Genomic DNA, 27,048 nt, shown 5'->3' with positions numbered 1-27,048 from the left:
GCAGTATTCCTCCCGCTTGTTCTCTGAGCTCTGGAGACGCAGCCCAGCCTGGGACCCAGCGGCAGCCAGCAGTCTGAGGCCCTCCTGCATCTCATGGGGGGTATGGGGAGCACCAGACAGTCAAAGAGGGTTCCAGCTGCCACTGGCTCCCTAAGGACCCCGAGAAGTCACTCTCTGGATCTCTGCCTCATCTTCCACGAAATAAAGATTCTCTGAGACACCCCTACTCCACTTCCAGAAGCCTTCCATGACCCCTGCCCAGCATGACTGGCTCCTAGACCTACCCGACAAGGTTTTCCAGCAACTCAGAATAAACATCCATGAGCACACAATGCCCAGTGTGCTCATGTCTGCAGAGCTCTCAGCCCCTACCCTATACGGTGCTGTTAGGTGGTCCTGAGCATGCGGAAAGCTCCCCGAGGCCAGATTTGAGTCTCTTCCTCCATTGCACTGCCTGACGCTTTTAGAGGCTAATGTATTTGTTGAATCAGATGAACCTCTTCCTCTATCAGAGCAAATGGGAATCCTAAGGACAGGAATGGGAATAATGAGAATAATACCCATCTTATAGGGAGTTTTTAGAAGGGCATGAAATAACACAGGTACTGAGGCATCTGAACAGATCCCTCTGCTTCCGCTTTTGAATGGGATGCTCTCCCTTAAGAACAAGCGGTATATCTGAAGACAGGTATTCTGTCCCCACTTGTACCTCTTGTCCTGGCACACAGGAGGGGCTCGCAGACACGTGAAAGAATGAGCAGCGTGTGTGCTCTCAAAGATTGCTTTGTCCATAGTTACCTTCTGCTTTGTGGAATGTTCTAGTTGCCTCTTTTAGACTCTAAGCAGTTTGAGGGGTAGGTTGGTGTCCTACAGGTATTTTGTATCCTCTGCAGTCACAACAGTTTTGCTAGGCATGAGGCAACATATCATATACACGGAAATAAAGTCAATTACAATACTATGACCTTGATATTACTTAACAGAGAAAGGGTAACATTTTTGCTTCTGAGAAATTCTATTACTATCATCCTTTAATGTTTACTAGCTGTTCATGCACTGGAGAAGGAAATGGCAACCCACTCCAGTGTTTTTGCCTCAAGAATCCTAGGGACAGGGGAGCCTGGTGGGCTTCTGTCTATGGGTCGCACAGAGTCGGACACGACTGAGGCGACTTAACAGCAGCAGCAGCAGCAGCAGCAGCAGCAGCAGCAGCAGCAGCAGCAGCAGCAGCAGCAGCAGCAGCAGTTCTACAACCTGATCATAGCATAAATAGGCCTCAATCTCCATGAATGAATAGAAGTTGCCAATAAATTCATGAGAAATGTGCCTTCTTCACTGATAGGAAATTAACTGCCACTCCTAGAAATACCTAGAAAGTGCCTGTGTGTACCGAGTTGTTCAGCCATGTCCAACTTTTTGCGACCACATGGACTGTAGCCCACCAGGCTCCTCTGTCCATGGGATTTTCCAGGCAAGAATAGTGGAGTGGGTTGCCATTTCCAGTATTCCTCCAGGTGATCGTCCAAACCCAGGGAGTGAACCCGCATCTCCGTCTCCTGCACTGCAGGAGATCTTTACCTGCTGAGCCATCAGGGAAGAAAGTGACTAGTAATTCTCAATTCTCTCTGGAAGAATAAGGAATCTGTGTGCTTTATATATAACACCCATTTAGAATGCAAAAACACACCCATCCCTAGAAGCCTGGCCACAACTGCTTTCTTTGAACCTTTTTTGGGAGGGAGACTGGTGTTCGGAGGGCTTGGGATTCATTTAAGTTGCTGACCAGTTCAAATACTTGACTCCCAACCTGATCTTTCAGACACTGTTCCTTCACTCACCCTGGCCCTGTTCTGCCAACACACATGCGCACCATTTGGGAGAAAACCATATGTCCCGAGCATTGTGTACACGTGTCCCCAGATAAGTGTGTCCCGAGGCCAGGCATACTAGGCATGCTATTCAAACAGAACTTGGATTTACAGGCACAAGGTTCTTGTTTGTGTGACTCTCAAGAACACATGCTCTTTTTCCACCAAGTGACCAGAACGAGGCTCTGAGTACAGAGCCAGTCCTCCTGTAGCTCTTTGTTCCCTGGAAGAAAATTCCACAAACGTTGACTCACTAATTTACTCTAATGAAAAAGCTGCAGGCAGTCTCAAGTCTGAGTAAGCGTGAATGTTAGAAAGGTCCCTCCAGACTTACAATGCGTTTTTCAATGTTCTGTCTGGGATGGGAATATATTAATAAATAGAGCATTGAAGATGCTTCTGTTAAGCTACTTCTAAGGGCAAACATCTCTGATTGTTTAAAATTAAAGGTTTCAGACTTAAAGTGACTCCAGTGGTTCCCCAAAGAATATTCTCCTTCCAGCAAAAGTGGAGTCAGGTGGATTAGATCTACCCTTCCACCAAAAACAACATAAAAATGGTTTTTGAGATACTACGTATCAGTCAATGAAGGACAGTGACCTCTAGAACAAAATAGAAAAGCTTTGTGATGTTGGCGTAGACAAGGAATTCTTAGCTACACCAAAAACATGATTCATGAGAGAAAAAATAATCAACTGAACTTTCTTAGAACTGAAAATCCCTGCTCTTCAAAAGACATTGATAAGAGAATGAAAAGATAAGCCACAGAGAAAAAATACTTGCAAGTTATACGTCTTACAAAGGAACTGTATCCAGAATATACAAAGAACTCTCAAAACTCAACAATCCAATTACAAGCAAACATCCTAGTTTTTAAAAATGAGAAAGAGTTGGACAGATATTTCAGCAAAGAGGACACAGAGATGGTAAAGAAGCATACGAAAAGATCATTCATTAATCATGAGGGAAATGCAAATCAAAACCATAGGGAGACTCTGGGGCTTCCTTGGTGGCTCAGACAATAAAGAATCTGCTGCAGTGCAGGAGACTCAGGGTTTGATCTCTCTGGGTCAGAAGATCCCCTGGAGAAGAAAATGTCTATCCACTCCAGTATTCTTGCCTGGGAAATCCCATGGACAGAGGAGCCTGGCGGGCTAGAGTCCATGGGCTTGCAGAGAGGTGGACATGACTTAGTGACTAAACCAACCACTATTGTTATCTTCGCAACAACTCTATCCTGGAATAGAAAATGGTAACCCACTGCAGTATTCTTGCCCAGAAAATTCCATGGACAGAGGAGCCTGGAGGGCTATAGTCACAAAGACGGGTCCTAAAGAGTCAGACACACGACTGAGCGACTAACACTTACTTTCCAGGGAGACATCACCACACAGCTATTAGAATGCTAAAACTAAAAAGACCAATGATACTGCATGTCAGCAAGGATGTGGGGCAATCTGTATTCACACACACTTCTCAAGGGAATGCACAACTATGCAGCCACTTTGGAAAATACCATATGACCTACCATGTGACCCAGGTCTTCCACGGCCGCTACTTACTCACTCAAGAAAAAGAAAGCAGTGTCCATATATCGACACACAGACGGTGCACAGCTTTGTGTGTGTGCTTAGTCGCTCAGTTGTGTCCGACTCTTTGAAACCCCGTGGACTATAGCCCGCCAGGCTCCTTTGTCCATGGGGCTTCTCCAGGCAAGAATACTGAAGTGGGTTGCCATGCCCTCCTCCAGGGGGATCTTCCTAACCCAGGGATCGAACCCAGGTCTCCTGCATTGCAGGAGGATTCTTTACTGTCTGAGCCACCAGGGCGGCTCGAGAATACTGGAGTGGGTAACCTATCTCTTCTTCAGGGGATCATCCCAACCCAGGAATCGAACCGGGGTCTCCTGCATTGCAGGTAGATTCTTTACCAGCTGAGCTATCAAGGAAGCCCAACTTACTCTGAAATTGTCCCTAATTTGGAAACAATCCAAATGTCCATCAGTGGGTGACGGGACCACCAAACTGTGGATTATCTTCACAATGGGAGGTCAGTCAGCAATAAGTAAGAATGAAGTACTGCTATATGGCAACACTGTGGATGAAACCCCAAATAATTATGCCAAGTGAAGGAAGTCAGATACAACAGGCCACATACTATAACACTGTATGATCCCATAACATGTATCACTAACATATGTCCACTAACATGATTCCACTGACATGTACCACCCAACCTACACTGCCGGAAAGCAACCCAGAAAGCAACTGGGGAGGGGCGGCAGCAGGACAGCTGATGGATGAACACCAAAGTCTACTGTAGAGCACAGGGGATGTGTTCAATAGTCTGTGATAAAAGATAGCAGAAAAGAATATATTTATATATGCATAACTGAGGCACTTTGCTGTACAGCAGAAATTAACAACGGTGTAAATCAAGTATACTTCAATTTTCTAAAAAGGCGCAAGAGAACTTCTGGAGTGATGGGGATGCCTGCTGTCTTGATTTCAATAATTGTTTCATGGGTGTATACATGTCTCAAACATCCCAAATGGTACGCTTTAAGTACATTCAGCTTATTTTGTATCAATTTCACCGTAATAAAAAAAATACTAAAAACATATTCATAGGGAGGACTGATGCCAAAGTTCCATTACTTTGGTCACCTGATATGAAGAGCCGATTCATTGGAAAAGATCTTGATGCTGGGAAGGCAAAAGGAAAAGGGAGGAGCAGAGGATAAGATGGTCAGAGCATCACCGACTCGAAGGTCATGAATCTGAGCAAACTCTGGGAGGCAGTGAAGGCCAGAGGAGGCTAGCATGCTGCAGCCCACGGGGTGGCAAAGAGTCAGACATGACTTAGTAACTGAACAAGACACTGATTTGCTCTGGGGGGGGGGGGTCTGGCAGGAAATCATCAATTATGATTTAGACATTTGGCAACTGCTTACTGAGTAGCCACTGGCAATCAGCTGACTGAGCTGGTGCTAAAAACAAGCCAGCAGAGGACGGTTTGACACCTTGACTACTGGTGTGGCCTCTGGGGGTTTTCACCATCCCACTGGGCACTGAGATTCCCAAAGGCATTGAGATTCTTTAAGGCTGTAGATAAACAAGTTTTAACTTTTGTTGTTAAGTCTCATTATATGCAAAGTACTTCAAAGCGTATCACTTTTTTCATGAGATTACATGGTGCCAATTACACACTCATTTTACAACTGCACTTGTGCCTGCCCAATCATTTGCATGAATAACATAATTCATCAAGAAAGAATCACACCTTCTGCTCCCCGGCCCCCTGCTCCCAGCCCAGGTCTGCTAGGAGAAACAGTGACTGACACTGCCCACCCTGGCAAGCCACCATAGTAACTATCTGCATGAGTTATTTTACAACAGGAGGTCCTGTGGAACACAGAACTAACAAGCCACCACCGACTGGAAGCGTTTGGGAAAGGTCTAAAGGAGATGCCACGTGTCCTAACAACCTTCCAGAATCCTGCTAGCTGGAATCTATCTTGGCTGAATGAGGCACACGCCACCAGGAAGGACTCTGAGTCAGAATGAAGAATAACTGGCCAGAGACAACCTGGGAACTGACCCCATTACTATAAAACCTGAGACTTCAAGCAACGTGGCAGAACAGTCCTCCTGGCTCCCTAGCCTCCTGCTCTCCACCCAGGCGCCCTTCCCAGTAAAGTCTTTGGCTTTCTCAGCATGCACGTGTTTTTGGATAATTCATTTCTGAGTGTCAGACAAGAGCCCACTCTTGATCCTGGAAGGAAGGAAGGAAGGAAGGGTTAGTCGCTCAGTCGTTTCTGAGTCTTTGCGACCCCATGGGCTACAGCCCACCAGGCTCCTCTGTCCATGAGATTTTCTCGGCAAGGATACTGGAGTGCGCTGCCATTTCCTTCTCCAGGGGATCTTCCCAACCTAGGGATTGAACCCAGGTCTCCTGCATTGCAGGCAGATTCTTTACTGACTGAGCTGCAAGGGAAGCCCCTCGATCCTGGAAGGGGTGCCCCTTTCTGCAACAGCTCCACTAAGAAAGGCTTTCAACAAAACCAACAGGAGAGAGTAACAGTGCTCCTGATTCCTGGGTGGACGACCCTGCCTCATGCTCTACTTTCCTTTCCTTCCTTTTGTGAGAGTTGTGGACAGCATTGTTGGCTGTGTTCCCCAAAGTCTTGTGGCCCATCATTCATTATCCCTGAGATTTTCCAGTAAGTCATGCTTTGAGGCCACTGATAACTAGCCCAACTATCTATCACTGAATTCACCTTGTGGGAATTTGACTCTTATCATGGGAAATGTTCAGAGAAAATAAAGGCCAGTGTGATACGTACTGGGTCTTCAGTGTAAAAACCCTGGAAAGCGACATTCTTTTATCAACCAACCCCAAAAGACATACCATTCCAGTGGCATAGACAAATCTCTAAAGGATGAACCATTATTTCAGTAGCAACACAATTATAATATTGGTCATCAAGCCTGTCAACACTGTCCTCAGCAACACAGAAATAGTTGAAAAAGGATTTCTTATCCAAATCACATGGACTGAATTTGGGCAATAAATGTTCCAAAAGAAAGCAAATATAAAAATGTTAAATTAGCATGACCCTGTACAACATTTTTTGAACCAGAACTGAAGAAACTGCTTGCAAAATGAAATGAGAAGCACATTTTAAGTGACATGACAAACCAAGTTATTCGAATCAGTATTTTGTAGAAAGTGCTAACACCTTGACTACATCTGTAATTCAGTAAATTAGAAACAAGCTCAAGAGTTTACTTTGCATATTTACACAAGACAGGAAAGGTGACTCCTATGAAGAACAGTGAGTATAAGATTCTGAATCTGGCAAAGAATGTGATGATCCCAGCTGGCCCTCGACCACTAATAATGTTTTTGAAAGATTGGGTTATGAGATGAACAGTTGTAGAAGATGGACATTATTTATGCAATGTTAAAGCAAACATTCCCATTAACCAAACATTTCCTAAGTTGCCAGCAGAAATGAGAAACTCGATCAGACACCTGCAGCAAATCTGAGGCCCTTCCTTCTCTGGCCCCAAGCTCAGGGTTTTGCCATGATGGCGCCCATTTCTCTTACACTCTGCTCAGGAGGGGAAAGAGCCACACTTTTCACTTTAAATGAAGTTTGTTTCAAAGGTATTCTGAAAAAAAAATTTTTCTTCCTAATCAGTTTTTTTTTTTTAAATTAAAAATGTTGGGATCCTAGTCCCCTGATCAGGAATGGAACTGTATTGGAAGTATAGAGCCTTAATCACTGGATTGAAAGGGAAGTCCCCTAATCAGTTTTTAACCTCTCGTTGCCTCCTGTGGATAATATACCCGTGTTCTTCCCAAAGCCTCAAGAACTTTCTCAGCTCTCCGGTTTCCCTGGGTCCAGTGTGTGGCTGACAGACGCCAAGAGGCTCTACTTACGTCATGCATGGAGTCCAGAAGCTTGGTCAGTTGGTAGAACCTCTGCCAGCTCTGCCCAGAGTTGCTGGGGCACTTTGTTACCATCTTTCTCAGCTCCTTGATGTAATTTGTCCTCATTTCTTCAAACGCAGCCTGGCTTTTGAGGCCATCCTTTGGAACTGTGGTGAAGGAATACAGACATGTAAGTTCTCAAAGTGGAAATCAGCTTTAGCATCTTCGTGGTTAAATGGCTTAGGCTATTTTGAGGTCGTGAGGCTCACACTTTGAGACTGACATGAATCTTGCTTACTGCATTTATGAATATGTGTGTGGGTTCAGTTGTGTCTGACTCTGTGTGACCCCACAGACTGCAGCCTGCCAGGCTCCTCTTCCTTTGTCCATGGGATTTTTCCGGCCAGAATACTGGAATGGGCAGCCAGTTCCTTCTCTGGGGGATCTTCCTGACCCAGGGATTGAACCTGCGTCTCCTGCATCTCCTGTACTGCAGGAGGATTCTCTGCCACTGAGCCACTGGGGAATCCCTTATGAGTGAACATGGCAGCTATATAACGGTTAACCTCTGTACACACACATACAAACAAGTAACTGGCTTAGCAGGTGTATGTTAGAATGCACTTTGCTTATATTAACTTGCTTCATCTTGACGTCAATCTTATGACACAATCATTATATTATCCTCATTCCACAGATGTGGAAGCTGAAGATTGGAGGTTTAATCACTAGCCTAAGGACACAATAAATACATGGCAGAGAAAGAGTAGAAACCTAGGCCTGCTTCCCATGCCTGTCTCTTAACCACAATGCTACACTATCCTGTGGCCTGTCATCAAAGGCTTTATGAGCCCTTACTTGCCAATACCTCTGATGTAGGAAAATATACTTTGATTTTTCAGGACAACTGGAAGAAACACAGACAATCTAAGCTGGAGCTGAAATTAGAAATTCAAGTTCAAATGTCAAAGACACTTGGGGAAACTAGCTGTCTATCGGGGGAGGACATGCTGCAAAGAAGCACTTCCTATTCTTGTTGCGCTAAGATCACATGGCCACTGAGGCTCTGTCACGTGACCACCCAGACAGCCTGCTGGCAGGTCTGTGCCCAGATTTGTGTGTGTGATGGGTAACAGGACAGTGCTCTACATACAAAACAAGATCAAAAACTCCCGAAGTGGAGAAATCACATTCACCTTTATCTTCAATAAGAGAAAATTGAGAAGTATGTTTTCTGCTTTCCCTGTATACAGCATCCCTGTGTGCATGTGTGTGCACACACAGTCATGTCAGACTTCTGCGACCCCATGGAGTGTAGCCCACCAGGCTCCTCCGTCCATGGAATTCTCAGGCAGGAATACTGGAGTCGGGTGCCATTTCCTTCTCCAGGGGATCTTCCCAACCCAGGGACTGAACCTGGGTCTCCTGCATTGCAGGCAGATTCTTTACCATCTGAGCCACCAGGGAAGGCCTATGGAGTTGCTGCTGCTGCTGTTGCTAAGTCACTTCAGTCGTGTCCGACTCTGTGTGACCCCATAGACGGCAGCCCACCAGGCTCCCCCGTCCCTGGGGTTCTCCAGGCAAGCACACTGGAGTGGGTTGCCATTTCCTTCTCCAATGCATGAAAGTGAAAAGTCAAAGTGAAGTCGCTTAGTCGTGTCCGACCCTCAGCGACCCCATGGACTGCAGCCCACCAGGCTCCTTCGTCCATGGGATTTTCCAGGCAAGAATACTGGAGTGGGGTGCCACTGCCTTCTCCATAGAGTTGCTAGTTTTTTCTAATTAAATGAGAAACATCTCACTGAAAATAATACTTTGAAATTCAGCACCTGTAAGCATAATGAGTGCTTCTGGGACCGGAAAGGAGATGATCTTTCCCAGGACACACGTGAACACGGTTTATGGAGACAGGGGAGCAACCTGTGCCTGCATTCTGCGAGGAGATGGAGGGCAGAGCGTAACCTACAGAGGCTCCCTCTGAAAATCTACCTATGTGTTTGCTTTTGTTCACTACAGCCAATAAGCACTTATGCTTTAACCCTGACAAACAGTCACTGAGGACTTCCATTTTTGGAAGATGAAGATGAGAAAAATTCATCTTGTGATAGTAATAGTCTGAGTATGAAATTGCTCTAACTTTCATTTCTCAATTGCACATGCTATTTGCTCATTTATCGTAAGTGGCAGCAATAAAAATTCACTTGGGTCATCAGCTCTTCAGAACCGCTAAGTATGTTTTTGAGTGTTACATGTAACCCCAGGAGTCAAGAACACCACTGCTCCTAAATAAACCCTGTTGTCCTATATAAAGATATGGATTATCTTGCAAATTAACTTCACACATGATGTTAATGACCTCCTTGAGTTTTAACTGTTGAGGCTTTTGGTTTGTGGTTTATCTTAACTCTATTTTTGAGGGGAAAAAATAAATCCCTTGTAGGCACTGCACACATTTCTGAGGCTGCCACAATATTAGTTGTGGTTTCAAATATTTGACATTCACAATCAGAATTAAATGTCCTTCATTATGTAACAGTTTTTTTTCTTTCAAATTAAACCCTTGTTTTAAAAGTATTTAAAAAACATAAAGAAGAATGGTAATAGGTAGAATGTTAACTGTGAAACTATAGATTCACTTTCTACCAAAATTTTATGGTGAACCCAAAACTTTATAAAAGAGACTGAGAGTTTATATATAAATGCTTTCACAGCCCACTTATTGATACACATTTTTTTTTAAGTTTCAAAATGTTATGGAGTAAACCTTTCATTTTTCAATACAGATACTTATGGATATAACACATTTAAAAAATTACCTAAAATTAGAATGGAGTGAGTACATTTCATGACTATATTTCAGTGCTATTTGGTGCAGCTACTGAGATCAACCAAAAGCTTTCATATTTCTGACAGTTGTGTTATCAAAAATTCTCAAGAGTATGATCAACTTGTGTCAAATATTACTGGTGTTTTACTGCTGTGACTGAAATATATTGTACCAGTTTCCCAGCCAGATATTTTAGAAGTTGAAACAGACCCACAAATAAAAGAGAACTTAGGCAAAACCTCAAATTTTGGAGGTCTGCCTAGATTCTCTGAATTTACTTATTAAATGCAGCCGGGCTCATGGAAACCATCCAGAATCCATGGGCTGGAGAAGAGCAAAGAGACAGCTGGGTGGGAAGCTGGTTTGCTTTCCTGTATGAGCAAAAAGAACATGATCTTGATGTCACAGCTTAACTTTCCTCATATACTGGACATCAGGTGTATAATGTAACCTTCTAAATAAGAAGAAAAATTTTCATACACTCTATCAGAGATTAGCAAGATAAGCTTACTAGAGCCTGAAGTTTTCATGATTTATACAATTCTTTACTTCTGTTCTCCTGGTTTTTTATTTTGCTTTTTCTGCATCAATAAAAATCAGCCTTGAATGTACTGAATTACCTGGAAGCTAACAAATTAATCTGGGGAGCTAAATGGTATCAGAATTGATTGTAAGGTTGACTGATTAAATGGATGTAAAAGGACAAGACACCAATAACAATTGAGTGGCCAATGTTTACAAAGGATTATTATCATGAACATTTTTAGAAAAAAATTTAAATTCTATCACCCATCTGATATTTTTTTCCTTTTTTCTTTTTAAAAATTTCTTTTAACGGTTAATGATACAGCTTGGAAAGGGGACTAAAATCACTGTTGCTGAATTTAAAGAGTACATTTCCAGGGGATTCTGTGGCAGTCCAGAGGTTAGGACTCTGCTTTCACAGCTGAGGGTGCAGGTTCAATCCCTGGGCAGGGAACTAAAAGTACATTTCCCAAGTTATGTTCTAGAAAGGATAAGCTGGGAGCCTCAGAAACCTTGAAGAACAATGGAGCAGGGAGAAGAGCTTGGTTCTACTGAGCCTGTGGACAGAGGATTGCAAACACAAGCTCCTGAATGTGGGCTGAGCATACAGTGAGGAGCGGTGGGTACTGAGGACTGGTGGGGCCTGCGGTAAACTGGGGAGAGCACGGGCTACCTGTGCAATCAAAGTCCATGAAAGTCAAACACGACAAGAGGCCGAAAGCAACCTGAAAAGCCTTGCTGGCCAAGCGAAACACAGCTGAGACACGGTGAACCCACCGCCCTCCCAGGCTGCTGGTCCGTCTCGCTGCTGGAGTGCAGCCCAGCCGGCTCACCCGCCCCCTCCCTGCGGCTGTCCCCTGTTGCCAGCCTGCTTTCCACCCTTGCATCCGGCTGGAAGGGAAGGCCAAAGCCCTGGGTCTGAGTCCTAATTCACCAAGAAGGCTGCACAAGTCACACCTGCATACCTGTTTTGTCCACTTTAGACAAGTTAGCAGTCTTACAGCGTTAAATCAGATGATGGATGGAAAACCTCTTTGGAAACAGAGAGACGCTAGGTGTGTGTAGAGCGGATACTGACACATCAGCCCCTGCCTCCCCGCTTCCTGCCCTGCTAGGTGCAGGCTTCACTCTTCCCCAGACCCCATCCCTCTGTGCTGGGATCAGCATCTTTTCTTATCCATTCTATCCAAGATGCTTGGCTGCTCATACCACTCACTTCCAAATAGCTCTACTGAAAACCCTTCACCGCAGCCACTAACTCCTGGGCCCTGGGGTGAGGGCTGGGCATGTCTCAGATGCTGCTTTCAGTTTCCCAGGGGTCACGCAACAGCCTCTCCTCCTCTGAAGTCGGCGCCACTCGCCCTGGTATCCTGGCACCCAGAACACTTCTCCTTCTCTTCAGTGGTCACGGCACTCAGTTCTGGGATTTCCTCTCCAGCCTGTCTCCTGCCACCATCCCAGCCTCACCCTCCTCTGATGAGAGCTTCCTCAGATTCCTTCCCCTCTGTTTGGAAAGGCTTGGGCTGCTGTCAGGGGAAGAAGCGTTCAGCATCCCTGCCAAGGCTGACCCTGCCTCCCTCGCCTCTTCTGCCTCCTTCTGCCATTGTGGTCTCTCCTCTCATGCTTGGCTCCAGATGTCCGAAGCAGCTTCCCATCGATCTGCAAGTCCCTGGCCGCCTGGCACCTGCCTGATGCCGCATGGTCAACCCCAGTGGGCTTCTGTCAGCATTCCTGGCTTCTACTGGAAGCTCTGCCACGAGTCGCGCCTCTGGGAAGCCTTGAACTCTTGGCCCTCTGCCAGCTCCTCTGCCTCCCTGATGGCTCTCCCCATCCCTCAGCACTGCGTTCCTCCTTTCCAGCACCTCAGTGGGTCTTCCCGCTTCTTCCCGTGCCTCGGCAACCCCACTTGCCATTGGACTTTCCTGTTCAACAAGGATCATGTCAAGCTTATATGTCAATACCCAAATTTGTTTCCTGAGTTCGAGTCCCCCAGTTTCCCCCCTCTTTAGGCCTCTCTCTGAGGCTATGCACGCTCAGTCACTCAGTCATGTCCAACTCTTTGCAACCCCATGGACTGAAGCCCGTCAGGCTCCTCTGTCCATCAGATTCTCCAGGCAAGGAGACTGGAGTGGGCTGCCATCACATCCTGCAGGGGATCTTCCTGACCCAGGGGTGGAACCCACATCTCCTGTAACTCCTGCATTGGCAGGTGGGTTCTTTACCACTCAGCCACCTGGAGAAGTCATTTTACCTCCGTAAAATCCGCTCCAATCCCAACAAGAACGCATTTCTCCTCACAGTATCACTACCACCTCACAATCATCTCTGCCCTCAAAACCCGGGTTGCTTCTGATCCAGACCATTTTGTGCCCCGTTCTCGTCAAGGCTGACTCTGCAGTGTGTCTCGAATGCATCTGGTGCTGTCAGCAAGCTACCCACCACCATTAAGAAAGTGAAAGTGTAGTCGCTCGGTCATGTCTGACTCTTCGTGACCCCGTGGACTATAGCCCGCCAGACTCCTCTGTCCGTGGGATTTCCCAGGCAAGAATACACCAGTATTCAAGCTGTTATTTCAATAGCTTCACAGCAGGTCTCTGGGCTTCCAGTCTGGCTCAGTTCTCTGTCTGACTTGGCCTCTCTCTCTCCTCATCCCATTCCCTTTCCTTCAGTCTATCTACTGCCAGACACATCTTCACAAAGCCATGAAGGACCCCTTGGGCCATGTCAGCCCGCTGCCCAGAGCCTTCTGGACCACACTCCCCTGCTTGCCTAATAGACAGCAGATGTCTTCAAGAGGTGGGAATCTTCCGGTTCAATCTACAGGGCAACCATGCCTCCCCAATCCAACAGTACCCGATATGCCTTGAAAAATTAGTGGATACATAAATGAGATAAAAAACAAAAATCATAAACAGGCAAAACAACTCCCCAGAGCTAAGCACTATTATGTGGGTCTGCTTCCCACACCACCATGCTCTCTCATGCTCCCCAGCAGGGAGGTCAGCTCATGCCTCGGACTCAATCCCTCACCTTGGTAAAGCTCTCTGAGATGAAGCTTCATCAAGAGTCCTCCGATGCCAAGAAGTGAGCATGTGCTTCCCTCCTCTGAGTCCCCAGGACAAGTCTTTATCATGGCAGACAATCACTTTCCACAGTGTATTAAAATTACCTTGAATTTATCTTACGGGAGATAGTGAAGGACAGGGAAGACTGGCGTGCTACAGTTTATGGGGTCGCAAAGAATCGGGACATCACTCAGCGACTGAACGAGAAAAACAAAAACTCCCCGAGGGTTGAGACTGTGCCTCATTTATTCTGGTAGTTCCTGAACTGCCCAGTCTGACCATACACATAACAGACACTTAACGAATCCTTAGTGGCCAGATGGGTGAAGGGATCAAGGCAGATGCACCACCCAAACTCTGCAAGTAACTTAATTCATCCTGCACCAAAGCCCTCTGCCCACCTCCTCTTTTTTTTTTTTTTTTCTTTTAAATACTGACTACCTGGCCCTAGAAATAGGCTAGTCTCCGAAAGGGAAGATGATGTGACAGTGTAAAAAAGTGCCAGCTGGACATCAATTTACTTGTGCTCAGCAGCAGCAACACTTTCATTACGGTGTACTCCTCGAAGGTGAGCTGCAGCCGGACAAACTGAAGGCTGATCTGGTGCATCCCCTGGCAGAGCTCATACATGGCAGACTGGTGCATCTTCTCTCTGCAAAGGAAAAGCAAAGACGTCTGAGATTGGGAGGTCCAGGACCAGACCCAGACCAGCAGCCCCAGGGAGCCCACAGGGAAATCTGAGTCTGAGTTATGCCTTTGGCTTCAATGCAGAGCAGGCGTGTATTTGCAAGAGAAGTCAGCTGCCTCACACGGTGACTGGTAAACTGCCTCTCGACCAACCTAGCCAGGCTGTTTATTCGTCCCCTGGGAGAATGTCAGAAGCACCGAAACCAACCTTTTTCAAAGTGTGCCATGACTCCACTTTACATCAAGGGTGATAATGTGTGATGGTGCTGTGTGTGATCCTGAGATCGTCCACGGAGTGGAGACGCTGCTGTGACGTGGGGTGAAGCCCAGAGATTCCAAGCCCTTACTGTTTGGAAGAGCTGTGTTGGATGCTATGGAAACATGACAAGGATGACCAGTCTCATTTCCACATGGACCTCCATTACCCTCCCATCGAGGTCGTGAAATGTGCCTGCTAATGCTTTGCGGCAACACATTTAAGAAGACAAACCAGGCACTTCCCTGAAAGTTCAGTGGTTAAGACTTCACATTCCAAGGCAGTGGATGTGGGTACAACCCCTGGTTGGAAAGCTGAGATCCCACAGGCCTTGTGGCCCAAAACCCCAAACATAAAATAGAAGCAATACTGTAGCAAATTCAATAAAGACTAAAAAAAAGAGAAACCGAATTTTGAAAAATGAAGGGAAATCAGACAACATTTAAAAAGATTCCTCAAATGGAACCTCTCTGGTCCAGGAGAAGATGATTTGGGAATCTGTATGAAACATACACATGTCCATTCAACCAACCAACAGAGCTTACTCTCTATGCCCAAATCCAGTGTTTCCATAAAAATCCACAAGATATACAACAGAAGTCATGATTATCTCTTTCCATGAGAAGGCAGGCAGGCATCATTTAATTGCTCAGATGTTTTTCCTCAAAGTGATAAATCCTCTGGGAGGCCCTGGGTAAGTACCAAGTTATGATGACCAGAAAGAAATGAGTGAAAAACAGTGCCTGGAAAATTCCATGGACAGAGGAGCCTGGTAGGCTGCAGTCCATGGGGTCGCCAAGAGTCGGGCACGACTGGGCAACTTCACTTTCACTTTTCACTTTCATGCATTAGAGAAGGAAATAGCAACCCACTCCAGTGTTCTTGCCTGGAGAATCCCAGGGACAGGGGAGCCTGGTGGGCTGCCATCTATGGGGATGCACAGAGTCGGACACGACTGAAGCGACTTAGCAGCAACAGTGAGAAACAGGCCTGTTGACTCAGGCCATAGACACAGAGGAGTTGATGATGGCTGATCCACTTCTACGAGTGACTGAACGCAGGTGAGTGTCTGTGGCAAAGCCACCCTGGGATCCCTCTTCCAGAGTGCACTCTTGGATTCCAATGGCAAAATTCTCTCTAAAAGCCATTTGTAAAAAACTCGTCATTTTCTTGGTATTACTGCTGTATGTTTTTCTTTCCCCGTAATAAGCCAGGAGATATTTTTAACCATTAAAAATTAAAACAATTTTTTTTAATTTATGAAATTTTGAATTTAATTAAAATTTTAATAAAAAATGCAGCATGTTGGATCTTATTTTCCCTACCAGGGATCAAACCTGTGACCCCTGCATTGGGAGCACAGAGTCTTAACCACTGGACTGCCAGGGAAATCCTTTTAACTGAAGTATAGTTGATTTACAATGCTGTGCTAATTTCTGTTCTGCAGCAAAGTGATTCAGTTATACATATCTATACACACACACGTTCTTTTTCATATTGTTTTCCACTATGGTTCATTGTGGGATATCGAATATAGTCCCCTGTGCTGCAGTAGGACCCTGCGGTTTATCCATTCTATATAGTATGCTTTGCGTCTGCTAATCCCAAACTTCCAGTCCTTCCCCACCCACCCGGCCTTGGCAACTACTAGTCTGTTCTCTCTATCTGTGAGTCTGCTTTTGTTTCACAGATAGGCTCACTTGGGTCATATTTTAGATTCCGTATATAAGTGGTATCACTTGGTATTTGTCTTTCGGGGAGCCATTTCTAATTAAGGAAATATTTTCAAAACACTTGCACACACATCCAAACCCAAACACACAGAGAAAAACAGCAGGAGACTACGGAGCCACCATGAAGAATTAAGAATGCAAATATATGCTAATATCTTTGCCATATTTGCTTCAGATCTTTAAAAAGGGAACGCGGCCTAGTTAAGTCCTGCTCTGCCTCCCTCCTCGTCCCAGTCATCTTCCTCACTCACGAAGGGAGCCACCCACCTTGGGAGATTCCCATTTCCTCTCAGATACGTACACTGTACACACACGTATGTATTCATAAAAACAGCGCCCAGTACCACTTTGTTTTATGTAAAGTTAAAATTAGGTATGCACCTCCTTCTGCAACTTATTTTTACTCAACATTGTGATTCTGCACTGTATCTGTTTTAATACAGGTAACTCCAAGTGAAGTCATTTTCTCTGCAGCGCCTTTCATTTGTCTGAACACACCACAGTTTGCTAATCCCTTCCACTCCGGATGGACACCGGGGTTGTTTCCGCTTTATGGCTATTACAGATGAGGCCCCAGGGACATCCTTGGGTGTTTCTCTAGGATATAGGATGAAAATAGAACTGCTGAGTCATGGATGTGTGCACAGCTGCTGCTTTCATTCCAACCAGGAGGAGATGAGATGTCCTTTTGTTCCAAGTCCGGCCAACACTCGTCATTAACCCGTTTGAATTGTTTCTGCTACCTGATGAGGGCTGAAAGGTTAGGCCCACTATTGCCTTTATTTGCAGGGTCATGATCACCAGCAGGCTGAACATTTTTCAAATGTTTTTTGACCATTTGAGTTTCTTCTTTTGTGATTTGTCTTTTCATATCTTTAAATACCTTAAGCTTTTTTCCTCCTTCTATCACCAATCTTTATTCATAATTTTTTTGCCTTATAATTTTTGTCTGATATCAATATTGTTTCTTCCTTATTCCCTCTGGCTCTTTCTTTTGCTCTCTCTTTAGAATTTGCCTGGGGACGTCTCTAGTGGTCCAGTGGTAAGGACTCTGTGCTCTCACTGCGAGGGCCCAGGCTCCATCCCTGGTCAGGGAACTAGGATTCCACAAGCCACATGGTGCAGTCAAAAGGAAAAAAAAAAAAAAAAAGAATTTGCCTGGAATGCCCTTTAAAAAAAAATCCCTTGTTTACAAAGTCCCCACATAATTATATTTCACACAAGTTGCTTACAAACAGCAAAAAGCTGAATTTAAAAAGTCTGAGAGTCTCTGTTTTATAATAGCTTGGTTTAATCTGTTTTCATTTATCATGATTATTGATTTATTTGGAATTTTTTCCTAACATTTTAACTTCCTCTCCTCCTTTCCTTCTTTCTACTTCGTTTCCTTTTATTAAATGGGTCCAGCTTAAAAAAAATTTATTTGCTCATCTACTGGATTTAGAAGGTTCACATTCTATTTTTACTCTTAAAATAATTAAGTTATGATAGTACATATTTAAAAATCTAAAGTTAATCAACAGCTTTTCCATGAGGAACAGAAAAAATGTACAGTACTTTATCTTTGGTTTACTGCTTCCCATTTTCATGATATCGCTCTTCAGAATTTAAACTTCCACTAGTTTTCAAATTACTGCCGAAGTCTCTCTCTCTCTCTCTCTCTCTCACATCCCCACCTCATGTCTGTTTAGAGTTACAAATGTTATTTCCTTGATCACCGCTGTTAACTGCACTTCACTCCTTACTAGTGGGTTGGTTCAATTTCTTACTGAAGAATATATATATACACATATATAATTAAATTCTGCAGCAGTCAATCACTCAATACTGAATCTTTCAGTCTTGCTATGCCTGAAAGTGTTTTTTATTTCACCTGCATTCTGGAATGATAGTTTAACGTGTTATAGATTTCTAGTGTGGTAATCTCCTTCGGTACTTTGAAGATAGTATTCCACTACACCTGGATCTTCACCACTTCTAGGAAATTTCTTGTTGGTCTAATTATCTTTCCCTTATAGGGAGAGAACTAGTACTTTCTCTTGGTAGCTTAATAAAAATTTGCTGTTTATTTTGATGCCTGCAGTTTCAATATGAGGAACTGAAGTATACACTTATTTTTACTCCTGTTGCTCAGGATTCAGTGTCCTTATTTGATTTGACGATGCAGTTATTTCTTCAGTTCTGAAATGTTCTTAGACTTTGTTTCTTCAAATATCACTCCATCCCCCCATTTTTCCTTTTTGAACTCCTACTCGTGGGTTAGGCCTTCTCACTGAATCTTCTGCATTAACCACTGTTTCATATTTTCTATCTTCTCATCTCTTTGTACTGCATCCCAGGTGGCTTAGTGGTAAAGAACCCGCCTGCCAATGCAGGACACAAAAGAGATGTGGGTTTGACCCTGGGGTCGGGAAGATCCCCTGGAGGAGGGCATGGCAACCCACTCACATACATATTCTTCCCTGGAGAACCCCATGGGCAGAGGGGCCTGGCGGGCTATGGACCATAGGGCCACAAGGAGTCTGAAGCGATTCAGCACGCACACCCGCATGGCATTCTAGGTGGTTTTCTCATCTGTTTTCTAATATTTTTTTTTTATTTTTCTGTGTAATCTGTTTAATGTCTACAGCGTTTTGATTTCAATGTTTTTCCTGTCTTGGGCTTGCTTGCTGAATCGTGTCTGAGTCTTTGCGACCCCACGGACTGGAGCCTGCCAGGCTGCTCAGTCCCAGGGATTTCCCAGGCAAGAATATTAGAGCACACTGCCATTTCCTCCTTCGGAAACGGCAGGCTAGGTGCCTAGAAACACTTTAGTCTTTCCTCAAACATTTCTGTTATTTTCCATGAGATACTTTGTACTTTATGGTTATTATATCTCCTTTCTCTAAATCATACCTTATCTATTATATCTCTAAATACTTTCAACATGTTTAGTTTATAGTTGGTTTAAAATGTTTTAAATTCATTTTGGGGGGATGCTCATAAGCTTGCCCAGCATGTTTTATTAAGGCATATACTGTTTTCTGGGTGAGTCCCAGGGGCATTGTCCTGTGGAAGGGACTCTACAGGAAGTTTTAGCATTTATAGCTATCAGGGGTACAGGCATTTCACTTGATCTGGACCAGTTTGGATGCTAAATTTTCAGCTTAATTGCTTTTTGCAAGACTCGTGTAGTTTAAATTTGGACTCCGCACTTGACGTGATGCAGGACTGCGGCTCTTGCTTCTTTCAGCTTCCTTGCCACGTCCCTGGGCTGGCGGGCTGGCCGGGCTTACTGTCCCTGCTTGTCGACAGTGAAGTCTTTTCAGAGCCTGGGGGCTCCCTTTCAGGCCCAGCCTTGCTGGACCGTACATTCTCCTGTCCTGTTCCTGTTGTCTTCTAACACCCATCCCTAAGGCGTTTTTCTACATCCAGACGTCTGAGGGCCATGTGTAGCTAGCTTTAACTCCAAGCTGAACTACTCTGGCTGTGAATTCTCTGTTCTTACACCTGTTTTTTTTTCCCCTTTTGAGCTTTGTTATATATTTAAGATCTTTTAAAATACAAAATTTCTATGTATTTTGTACACAGAGGGGGAAAAAAAGGCTCACTTCACTCTCACCATTCCAACTGCTAACTTTAAGCTTCTTAAAGGCAAGATCCATGTCTGACTGACGTCTGTGAAGGTCTAAGAGAGTCAGATAGGCAAGTGCCCTGTGTCCATCTTTATGCAAAAGTGTTTCATGAATGAATGAGAGAGAAGGAAAGCCAAAAGGGAAGAGGACAAGCGAAGACAGCCAAATCAATGACAGACACACAGATGGACATGTGATAGTGATGATTAGAGAAAGGTAACACTGAAAATTCACAGAAAGATCAAGTGGCTAATAAACTAGATACTGCTTTTGTTAAGTTCTTGAAAAGTTTCTAAGAACAAAAGGGGAGATATAGGTTGTAAAACGGGGTGAAGCGGATAGCAAATCTGGATGTCTGTGGAATATAATGCAACACATATTTGATGACATGCAGTTTAAAAAGGGCACTCCTAAGCACTTGATCCCTTCAGCTTCCCTGCGCTGGAGGCAGAACAGACATCCTTGGCTTTGCCCCAGTAGGGGGTAGGAATGCATGGCCCATGGGCCCCTGAGTGTGCTGGTTTTATGAGCCTAGCATCATGTCACTTCTGAGATCTAGGCTTATCATATGTAAAACTGGGAATTAACACTAAATTCCACTGTGCAGAGTTGTAGGGAGCAACTGTATGGAAGTTCTTAAATTATAAAGCCCTCTATGAACATTAGCTTTTGCTGCTGCTGTCATGGGGAGAACAAAATGCTTCTTGAGAGACCAATAATCATTTTGGTTAAAATAGACCAAGAAAATATCAAATTCTTAAAATTACTTTTCAGGAAAATAAGACTGCATTCTTGTTGTTATTTCTACACACAGCATGGTAAATAAATCAGGAGAAAAACCAGAGAGGATGCAGATTTTCAGGAAGGCAGACGTGACTTGCCCAGGGTGGAACAGGAGGATGAAAGGTCTCATGCCAAAGTGTTTCTGTTATCAGATGTGTTAGCAAAACGTCCACACACAGAGTAAAGACTGCTTACAGAGAGACCTCAGATTCTTCTTGAAAAACAGATCAGAATGTTAATGTGTAACAACACACCTAAAAAAAGCACTTTTTTTGGTCACCTGTATAGGAAAAGCATCTCTTTAACTCTTTCTTGAGGCATTATTACCTGAATAATCCCCGCCGTTTTCAGAGCTATCACTTACGGAATGCCTACCATGCCAAAATTTCGTCTTGTTAGTTCTCCTAATGCCTTGTGCAGACTCATTCTCATGTTCATGACAAGGAAATAATTTAGGTACACAATCGAGCCTTGGACTTAAACCCAGGTTTTTTTCTTCAAAACACAGGCCTCTGCATGTGAGCCAAGCAATTCCTGAAGGACCGGCCCCCATGATGCAGCAGTGGAAAAGACTCGCAGTGAAGAGTACAGCACTCTGTATCCATGAAACTGGGGGAAATCTGTACTGAACTGGTCACCACAGCAGTGACTGGAATAAGAGATAAAGCCAAAATGATCCTAGATTATGAACAGAGTTCCTCAAAAGACAACTTGAAGAGGCTAATGAGGTGAAATGAAAGTCACTCAGTTGTGTCCAACTCTTTGTGACCCCATGGACTGTCCATGGAATTCTCTAGGCCAGCATACTGGAATTAGTAGCCTTTCCCTTCTCCAGGGGATCTTTCCAACCGAGGGATCAAACCCAGGTCTCCGGCATTGCAGGCGGATTCCTTACCAGCGGAGCCACAAGGGAAGCCCTGAAGAGGTGAAGATGTTCTTAAAATAGACCTCCAAGAGATGAACTCCCTTCTGACAGACATATCCTCTCCACTCTACTTAAGTCCATGCCATGAGACGGCGGGAACTGGATTACTTTCAGGCTCCTGACTCAAGAGAACCACCTGAAGCTGTTTCCAGCCAAGTTAACATCCCAGTCGCACTGACTTCACTCTTCTTCACTCTCTAGTTCCAATTCAGAGACTCTTATGGCTGAGCGATTCAACCACCTCCATCGCAAACACGGCTCCCCAGCTAAGCCTGCACGCCACAACTGCTGAGCCCACGCTCTGCAGTAAGAGAGGCCACCACAATTAGAAGCCCTGGCACCACAGCCAAGAGTCGGCCCCATTCGTCACAACTAGAGAAAGCCGGCATGCAGCAACGAGGACCCAGTGCGGCCACACGTAAACAGAAAGGGGAGAGTCCCTCAGGCCACCTCCTCTCTCCACGCTGCTGGCGCAGTCATTTACAGCTCTCCCTCAGAGCGTCTCTTTACAACTATAACGAGGTATTTGGTGCCTCAAATGTTTTGCTGTTGCATTCGCTCACTTGTTTATATTTTGCTCCCCATTATGTGGGAAGATTTTGTTTTTCCAATTCCATTACTGCTGCCACTGCATGAAATTGAGCTCTCTAAATGAAGAGTGCTGTGTACTCAATATAGCTTGAAATTTCAAGAAAACAGGCCATCTTAAAAACACATTTTACATCACATCATTTTTTGCACAATTAGATTAAATGCACAGAAATTTAATGTACATCCAAAGAAGTTGAAACAAGGACAATCTTTTCAGCATGATATGCGGATTAATTTTACAACAACATAAAAATTATCTCTGCTACCTGCTTTTATTCATTAGATAATCTTACCTCATTTTGACTAAAAAAAAAAAACGTAAAGATACACAGACTACTTTGGGAAAGAGATGAAATTTGTATAAATTTGTACAAAAAATAAAAGTAAATGCAAAAGTTACCTGTGAACAGTGGGGCTGATATACAGCCAGTAGGAGATTTTTTATGTAGGAAGCAGCCCTGTATTAAGGTGAACATCAGACCCGACAGTCACTGGTCTCTACTTCTAAATGTGGATACAACATCATTTATAAACATCATCTCATTTGTAGGAATAGCACAAACTCCAATTTTAAATAAACACAATAACAAAATAGTCACAGAGACCCAGTTTCAATGCAAAGACCTTAGGCTTAAATCCATGAGAATGACAGTTCTAAAATATTCTCAAACTCTTAAAAAAGAGAAAAAGAAACATTTCAATTGTCTTATTTTCTCAAACTAGGAAACCAATTTTATTCACAGCTGTAACTTTATCTGGTCCTTTCTTAGGACACCTATTATACTAAATTGAAATCATATGATCATTTGGAAATAGTTTTAAGATACTATATTAAAATAATCTAATGTCTCTAAACTTGATTTACTTGGAACAAAAGTGAAGAATCAAAGAATGAGAAAATACTTTTTTTTCTTTTGAAAGAATTCTGAGTAGGATATAGAATTTACTCTCATAATAAAAGGGGGAATTAGAGGGCCTTCTCTGCTCATCCAGTGGTGAAGAATCTGCCTTCCAGTTCAGGCGACTTGGGTTCAATCCCTGGTCAGTGAACTAAGATCCCACATACCTTGGAGCAACTGAGCTCTCGTGCCACAGCTACCGAGCCTGCAAGCTGCAACTGGAGAGGAGTCTGCACGCCACAATGGAAGAGCTCATGTGCCACAACCAGGACCCAATGCAGCCAAATAAATAAATACTTTAAAAAAGAGTGGGATTTAGAAAAAGGCCCATTTAAATCAGAGTGGGAAGGGCTTCACAATTTAAATGATTTGCATGGTAGTTGCCTGCTTTTAACTTAGTGGCTAAATGATGTGAACAACTGTGTGTCTACGGGATCCATGTGTTCTTGCCATTATTATATGATAATGGTTTTGCCCTATTTCACATTATAAGAATAGCCCATTTAACCTACTGTCCAATGGCTGCCACAAGGAACACTCTTGTTTTGGTATTCAAGTACTGGTCTACTAAAATATTACCAGAGATGTGCTTGAAAATCTTATTCAATTATCTGGAGGTCCATATTGGACACAGCTGACTTAGGAAATTATTGTCCTAACTAAATACATTCCTGGAATCATATTCATGTTCTGCTCTGATAGAAACAGACAGTTGATAAGCCCAAACCACAAAATAATCCAGGCTACAGGTACCACAGGACTCAGAAGCTCTAAGTTTTAGCCTGAACAGCTACAGGCATTCCTCAAGGAGAATGCAAGCTAACTTCAACTTACAGAATCTCTGCAAGAATTGAAAGCAGGGTCTTGAAGAGATACTGGTACACCCATGTTCATAACAGCACTATTGAAGATACCCAGCAAGTGGAAGCAATCCAATGCGCATCGACAGCCGAATGATAAGAGTGTGCCACATACATATGCTGAAGTATCACTTAGCCTTAAAAAGGATGTTCTGACATGTGCTACAACATGGATGAAACCTGACTGCATCATGCAAAGTGAATAAGGCTGTCGCAAAAAGACAAATACTGCGTGAGCCCACTTCTCTGAGGTACCTAGAGTAGTCAAATTCAAAGAGACAGGAAGCAGAACGGTTGTCAGCAGGGCTGGGAATAGGGGGGAGTAGGGACTTGTTTATACAACAATGTGTCAAGGTATTTAACATCATTGAACTATACGGTTAAAACTGGTTAAGACAATAAATTGTATGGTACAAGTATTTTATCACAATTAAAACTGTTAATTAAAAAAGAGAATATTTGCAAATTATGACTTATAAGGGGTTAATGTCCAAAATATATAAATAGTTCATATAATTCAATATCAAAAACAAACAACACAATTAAAAAATGGGCAGAAGACCCAAATAAACATTTTTCCAAAGGAGACCATCAGGCCATCATGTACAAGAAAAAATGTTCAACATTGATAATCATCAGAGAAATGCAAATTAAAACTACAATGAGATATCACCTTACACCTGGCAGAATGGCTATCATCAAAAAGACCACAAATAACAAATGTTGGCGAGAACACAGGAAAAATGAGAACCCCGGTGGGAATATAAATTGGTGCAGCCACAGTGGAAGACAGATAGAGGTTTCTCAAAAAACTAAAAACAGAACTACCACAAGACCTGGCAATTCCATCCCTGGGCATATATATCTGAAGAAAATGAAAAGATTAATTTGAAAAGAAACACGCACCCTCATGTTCACAGAGGCACTGTTCACAACAGTCAAGGTATGGAAGCAACTTAAGTGTCCGTCAACAGACGAGGGAGTAAAGAAGATGGGGTATGTATACATACAATGAAATACTACTCAGCCATATAAAACAATGAAGTTTTGCCATTTGCAACAGCTAATGGTGGACCTGGAAGGTATTATACTTAGCGAAAGAGAGAAGAAAATATACTATATGATACTATTTAAATGTGGAATCTAGAAAAAAAAACAAATTAGTGAACATAACAAAAAGGAAACAGATTCACAGATATAGAGAATAAACCAGTGATTACCAGTGGGGAGAGGGAAAGGAGGAGGGGCAGGATACGGTTAGGGGAGCAAGAGGCACAAACTGTATGTATAAAATAGGTAAGGTACAAGGGTACACTGCACAACAGGGAATAAAGCCAGTATTCCATCAAAACTATAAATGGAGTGACGCCTTTAAAAATTGTCAATCACTGCGCCGTACACTGAATGTTATGTAATACTGTGCATTAACCAAGTGAGTGTGTGCTCAGTCGTGGCCAGCTCTTTGCAACCCCATGGACTGTAGCCTGCCAGGCTCCTCTGTCCATGGGATTTCCCAGGCAAGATTACTAGAGTGGGTTGCCATTTCCTCCTCCAGGGGATCTTCCTGACCCAGAGATCAAACCATCTTCTGTGTCTCCTGCACTGACAGGCAGATTCTTTACCACTGAGCCACCTGGGGAGCCCACATTATCTATACAGTAACAACAAAAAAATCTGCAGCTCACCATACTGCTATACTTTGATGGAGATTAGAAATGAAGATCTGTGTTTAATTATGTAACTTCTTTTATGGTTTAGGCTTTTTATTCATTCTTCTTTTATAATATAGAAATAATTTTCCTCCACTTCTTTACTATTTGCCTTTTGTGTTTTGCTGCATTTTTAGTCTTACTGTATTGGTGTTTTTATTATACGCTGCACTACATGCTTTTTGAAAGCAGGAAGAGTGAAAATTCTTTCAAAAGCCATAGTTTTAAAAATTAGAAATGGTTCTCTAAAGGCCTGTCTGCTGTTGTTTTTGTACCCCAAGGAGGAACGGAAAATACAGCTACCTTTATCACTCCTTTCTCTTTCCAAGAACTGACAGTTAATACATGTAATTACTTTACACTGGCTGATTTCATAAATGCCAAAGCGAAGGTCCCAACCCTTCCACCTATGGGAGCCAATGGATGGTACAGTGACATTTTAAAACTTAATATCCTTTAGCGATATTGCAGCAAACTGTACCTTCGTCACCGAAACACCTTTTCAGTGTGTAAGACATCACCTGACTTAGTAAGAGACTAGAAAACAGTTTTTGAAATATTTCATTTTCACCCTTGACTCCAACTGAATCCTACTGTTTAATCAAACAACAAGCAACTCTCATCACCTGGAAAGTCTGTATCCTTCTTCTGGATACTAAGGCACAAATCATTTTTTAAAATCTATTTTTAGTTGGAGGATCACTGATTTACAACATTCCGTTGGCTTCTGCCATACAACAGTGTGAATCAGCCGTAAGTGTACATGCGTCCCCTTTCTCTTAAACCCCCCTAACACCTCTGACCCCATCCCATGCCTCTCGGGTGTCAGAGAGCATGGGGTTGGGTTCCCTGTGTTATACAGCAACGTTCCCATCAGCTATCTCCTTACACATGGCAATGCATATGTTTTGATGCTGCTGTCTCAATTCTTCCTGCCCTCTGCATCCCGTGCCGTGTTCAGAGTCTGTTCTCTATGTCTGTGTCTGCATCCCTGCCCTGCAAACAGGTTCATCGGTACTATTTTTCTAGATTCCATAGATATGCACTAGTATATGAAATCTGTTCTTCTGACTTCACTCTATATAGCAGGCTTTAGGTTCATTCACCTCATTAGAACTGACTCAAATGTGTTCCTTTTTATGGCTGAGTAATATTCCATTGTATATTTGTAACACAGTTTCTTTACCCACTCATCTGTTGATGTTCATCTACCTTACTTCCATGTCCTGGCTATTGTTAATAGTGCTACTATGAACACTGGGATACA

At 43.5% G+C, this 27,048-nt stretch overlaps 1 protein-coding gene across 2 annotated transcripts in view; it reads right to left on the bottom strand.

The window, feature by feature from the left end:
• Positions 1 to 27,048, bottom strand: part of NR3C2 (nuclear receptor subfamily 3 group C member 2) — a 434,797-nt gene that overhangs the window by 33,695 nt on the left and 374,054 nt on the right. For both annotated transcript variants that reach the window (XM_060400978.1, XM_004017206.6), the window contains exons 7-8: positions 14,246 to 14,376; positions 7,317 to 7,474 (exon numbers count right to left, since the gene is read on the bottom strand). In XM_060400978.1, the coding sequence (XP_060256961.1) occupies positions 7,317 to 7,474; positions 14,246 to 14,376 (289 nt within the window). The remainder of the gene's footprint in view (positions 1 to 7,316; positions 7,475 to 14,245; positions 14,377 to 27,048) is intronic.

Source organism: Ovis aries, chromosome 17, assembly GCF_016772045.2.
Source record: "Ovis aries strain OAR_USU_Benz2616 breed Rambouillet chromosome 17, ARS-UI_Ramb_v3.0, whole genome shotgun sequence".
Taxonomy (NCBI): Eukaryota; Metazoa; Chordata; class Mammalia; order Artiodactyla; family Bovidae; genus Ovis; species Ovis aries.
This window is presented reverse-complemented; position numbering and strand designations above follow the sequence as displayed.